This window comes from Fulmarus glacialis, unplaced genomic scaffold (assembly GCF_000690835.1).
Source record: "Fulmarus glacialis isolate BGI_N327 unplaced genomic scaffold, ASM69083v1 scaffold16827, whole genome shotgun sequence".
Taxonomy (NCBI): domain Eukaryota; kingdom Metazoa; phylum Chordata; class Aves; order Procellariiformes; family Procellariidae; genus Fulmarus; species Fulmarus glacialis.
In genome coordinates, this window is record NW_009225350.1 from 62,212 (window position 1) to 66,794 (window position 4,583).

At 42.7% G+C, this 4,583-nt stretch overlaps 1 protein-coding gene across 1 annotated transcript in view; it reads left to right on the forward strand.

Annotated features, from left to right (window-relative positions):
* Positions 1-4,583, forward strand: part of LOC104080165 (polypeptide N-acetylgalactosaminyltransferase 9) — a 16,363-nt gene that overhangs the window by 10,763 nt on the left and 1,017 nt on the right. The window contains exon 4 of the mRNA XM_009582462.1: positions 4,366-4,533. Coding sequence (XP_009580757.1) covers positions 4,366-4,533 — 168 coding nt within the window. The remainder of the gene's footprint in view (positions 1-4,365; positions 4,534-4,583) is intronic.

Genomic DNA, 4,583 nt, shown 5'->3' on the forward strand with positions numbered 1-4,583 from the left:
TGAAGTCAAATCCTTCAGCTGAAAACTGGCATTTACTTATCACATTGACGCTCCGCTCCGGGCCCCTGCCATAGGCAGCACCACTCACTGTTTTTGAACCAGATGTGGTGGCTTTGATAAACAACCTTTGACATCTTTTCCATTCTGCTCAGATTTCTGAATGTTGAAGGAAAAAGTATCTTATGTTATCATAGGTACAGCAGATAGTATCAGGATTAGATCTTGGAGTATTTAATAGAGCGCTTGGCTTCAGTGTTCTTTATGTGGATCCTTCAGCTCTTCTCAGATAAAAGAGAAAAACTGAGCGACGGTCCATCCTCATGTGACGTATAAAACTCTGTTTCTGTTGTGCAGCTTGCCATGGGAATATGTTGATACCTAAGGCTCTCAGTCCATCAAGACTTGCACAGACTTTTTTATTTTTTTAATGAACGGGATTGAATATTCCTTAATAAAGGGGACTTTGTGATTTGATTTTGGTTGTCTGGCACTGGGAATGGATTTGACGTGATATATCATGCCCACAGTTGTAATGCAAATTCAGAGGGGTTTTTTTTTTTCAGTATGGTAGTGGCACTTAAGATCAAATTTGAACGCAGCAGGTGTAATTTTCACTATTTCATTGACTCTGTATCCCAGTTTCTGCTTTCTAGTCTACAGTAATAAGCAACTTATTTTAATGCTTATTTTATTTTCACAGTTTATATTACCTCTAGGAAGTTATGATACGAAATCTTTGGAGGGAGATGTTATTAATCGTATAGTGGTCTCGTGAACCTTAATTTCTGGTCTGATTTTGCAGAAGCAGGCATGAAAGCTTTACTATGTAATGTGGTCTGAACCGAGATAATTGTTTGTGGGTGTTTTTTTAGAATTTTATTTTGTTTTAGGATAAGCCTAAGTATTTATGACTGTTGAACTCTTGGCAGAAAGTACAGATTCAGGAAAATTAAGCCCATAATGTTCCATTTGTCTCATCATTGCATAGATATCAGTTTCCTGCACTGAGCCATCTCTGACTCTGTTGAGCTGTCACACAACTGCCACTTTCAATATTGGAGATAGTTTATAATAGAGTCAGTGTATCTTCCACTTCTAAGGCCTAATCAGAAATGGTACTTTCTGCTTGACAGGCTTCTGTATAACAATGTCTTTCCCAAACACATAGCTCCTGCGATGCAGAGCACATGCAATTCTGGCTATTGAGATTCTAAAGACAAAGAATACTTTAAACCATTTTAATATCGGTACAGAAAATGCTACTCATCTTAAACCACAGGGAAAATTGAACCTACACTGCAGAGCAGGTAGCCCATTATAAACAGTGGTTCTGATTATCTAGATCAGGCAAGGCCAACCAGGTTGCCAGGTGGTATTTTGGGACCTGGAGAAGTATAAGGGAGACTGCGAGACGAACACATTTCCCAGTCAGTGTAGGTTTCAGCCATGCCTGCAGTTCATTTGAACTCTGCTGAGTACCCATTAGATAAGAGATGTGTGAAATACACAGACAGGTTTTACTTTAAAAAAAAGTTTTACTTTAAAAAAAAAAAAATGTTGTGAGCTTTTTTTTCCCCCTCCTTTATATGGGAAAAAGGAAGTTAATTTGTCCGAGCTGGCAGTCCATTCATATTTTGAATCACGTTGCTTGCTTGAGCTTCTTTTACTTATGTCCCCAATACCCTTATAGTGAAAGGCAAAAAAAAAGCATCTGGATTTAGTGTGTATAGGCAGTGCCTCGACAATGACATTGTTCATACCAAGGAGAATCCTCATGTGGTTATCCCTCTGCTTTCTCTGATGTAGGCTCTGTTCTAACTCTGCGCTTCACATGGTTGCTCTGAACAGAAGTGGCAGGTGGGAAAATGAACAGTTTGTCAAAGGGCATCTGGTCTGGGAGTGAGTCGACCATGCTCTTTTTACCACCAGCAAGATATGATTCTTCACAGCATGATTCTTCTGATGTTAATAAGGATGGCTGTGGAAAGCTAGACTCTAATTCGAGGTTTTTTGATTGACTCTTAATGATATCTCATGCACTGGCCAGTAGCATCCAATCAATGGCAGGCACTTCTGACCTTCCTTCCCTTTCTTGTTAAGTAATTTCAGCCGTGTAACAGCAATAAGACCCGACAGGCAGTGAATTTCCTGGGTGATAATTGCATTTCTTCGGTGGCTCAGATCTTCACCCTGCAGCATCCTGCCTCACAGCATATAAGCCATGTAGCTGACTCCATTTTGCAGTCTTTTGGCACCTCGGTGTTGCGCTTGACTACTTCTAGGGTAAGAAGGGCAAAATGTTACGCTGGCGTAATGATTCTGGATTTAAACACAGAAGAAGTGAGAAGTAGATACGTCTGATTTGATGTATTGGCCTGCTGCCAAATTAACATTGTGCATTTTCCCTTTAATGTGCTTTGAAATCTCTCTCAATAGGCTCTCCGTCAACTATCTAGAAAGTAGCAGTAATTAAGGGGATTACTTATTAATTTTAGCAGCTTATAAATGAGGACTCCATCGCTATCATAGTTATCTCTGTGCAATATGATAGAGTGAGCTGACAGAGCCCCTTTTCCTGCTAAACGAGTATCCTAAAACCACCCTGAAGGCTTTGAGGCTTTATTAGAATACAGAGTGAAACAAATTGTAGCAGAGAAAAATCAGATCTGGAAGAGGCAGAATAAAGGGTTTGAAATCAACCTTCCTTCATCAAGATTGCGTTCTTCAAGCCTGCTGTCATCCAGCAGTTCTTCAGTGGCTTCTTGGGTTGCAAGAAACTTTCCAAGGTCCCCTAGGAAAAGCATTTTTTTTTTTTCTCCTCCAGTGCCTTGAGATGTGGGTTTACGTCTGCTGCCTGCTCCCGCAGGATCCGCAGGCTCCGCGCTGGCTGTGTCCCTTCCCACGCAGGCTGTGCCGGAGGCCGGGCCGGCCCAGCGAGCCCGTAGCGCTCAGAGACGGAGCAGCGTCACCCTCCTCCCTGACCCAAAATGTAGCAAACGGGCTGCCACCCTCTGCTTGCAGAAAAAGGCTGCTGTGAACACAGCAAAACAGTTCTCTTCCATCACATATTTCTATTGTGACAATTAGTCCTGATCAACAAGAGCCACCTGCAGATATTCTTTGTCTTTAAATATTTTCCCTTGGTCCAACATTAATGTAATAAAATATATTCTGGCACACTTAGATTACAAGAGACCCATTTTTTTACCTCGCCTTCTACATACGGATTTTTTTTTTCCCTTGAGGGCCATTTTATTGTGAATGACTTGAGGCAAGTGAAATCATCACTTAAAATACAAGGTTAAAAAAAAAATTACACTCCTGTAAAAATTAATGTGAATGATTGTGCCTGCTTAAGTTTTTTTTATTAAAAAAAAAAGCCCTTTAAAATAATAAATAGCCCTCACCTGAAGCCTCTAATTACAGCCAGTAGCATTTACCACATCACTAAATTGCAGAACAGTTAAGCCTCACACAAAACTGTGTGATTCTTTATTGTGTAGGCCTGAAGCATATGTTAGCAAAGTCGCTGCTATTTCCCTCATGATTTCTTTTTTCCTCTCATATTTTTGGACACGGGTTGCATGGTTGGATTTTTTTCGGTAACATTTATTTACAAAAGCTAATTAGACTTGTTGCTATCAATAGCCTCTAACAGAGCTCTTAAGAACAAACTGCACGGCAAATTGACATTGTGTCCTTGTTAAATCAACTCCTGCTGAGTGGGTATGATTTACATATTGATTACTTCACTTCCTTGATTGCCCTTTTGCAGTGAAATAGCGGGTAGGGAATGGTGGGGAGCAGAGGTGTGAAAGAAGGGAATATTGTGTCCTACTAGAGACTCTATGTTGGGAAAACAAGTTTCCCAAGCTTTGCCCTTGAGCAGTGCGTGCCAGAGCGGGAAGGTCCCAACACGCAGCAGGACAAAGGACTCCTGCACCTGGGGCAGAAGCCAGCAGGGAAGGCAGCTGCAGGTCAGCTTTGTGTCCCCACACTGGGGTCCCTGGGGCTGCGGTTAAAGTCTTCCCTTCTTTCCTTTCCCTTCCCTTGTCCCTTTGTGGGGACAAACTTTTTAGCAGGGCCTGCTGCGACAGGAGAAGGGAGAATGGTTTTAAACTAAAAGAGGGGAGATTCAGACTAGATAGAAGGAAGAAATTTTTTATGATGAGGGTGGTGAAACACTGGCACAGGTTGCCCAGAGAGGTGGTAGATGCCCCATCCCTGGGAACATTCAAGGTCACGTTGGACGGGGCTCTGAGCAACCTGATTTAGCTGAAGGTGTCTCTGCCCATGGCAGTAGGTTGGACTAGATGACCTTTAAAGGTCCCTTCTAACCCAAACTATTCTATGATTCTTCCCCAGCTTGTCCGCTACAGCTCGGAAGGCGTCCTGCAGCTGGGGCCGCTGGGCTCCACGGCCTTTCTGCCTGACTCCAAATGCCTCGTTGACGACGGGAAGGGCAGGACACCAACTCTGAAGAAGTGCGAAGATGTCCTGAGGCCAGCACAGAGGTTCTGGGATTTCACACAGGTACGGAAGAGCTCAGGGAGCCTTGCAGAGATAAATTGGAGAGGAATGCC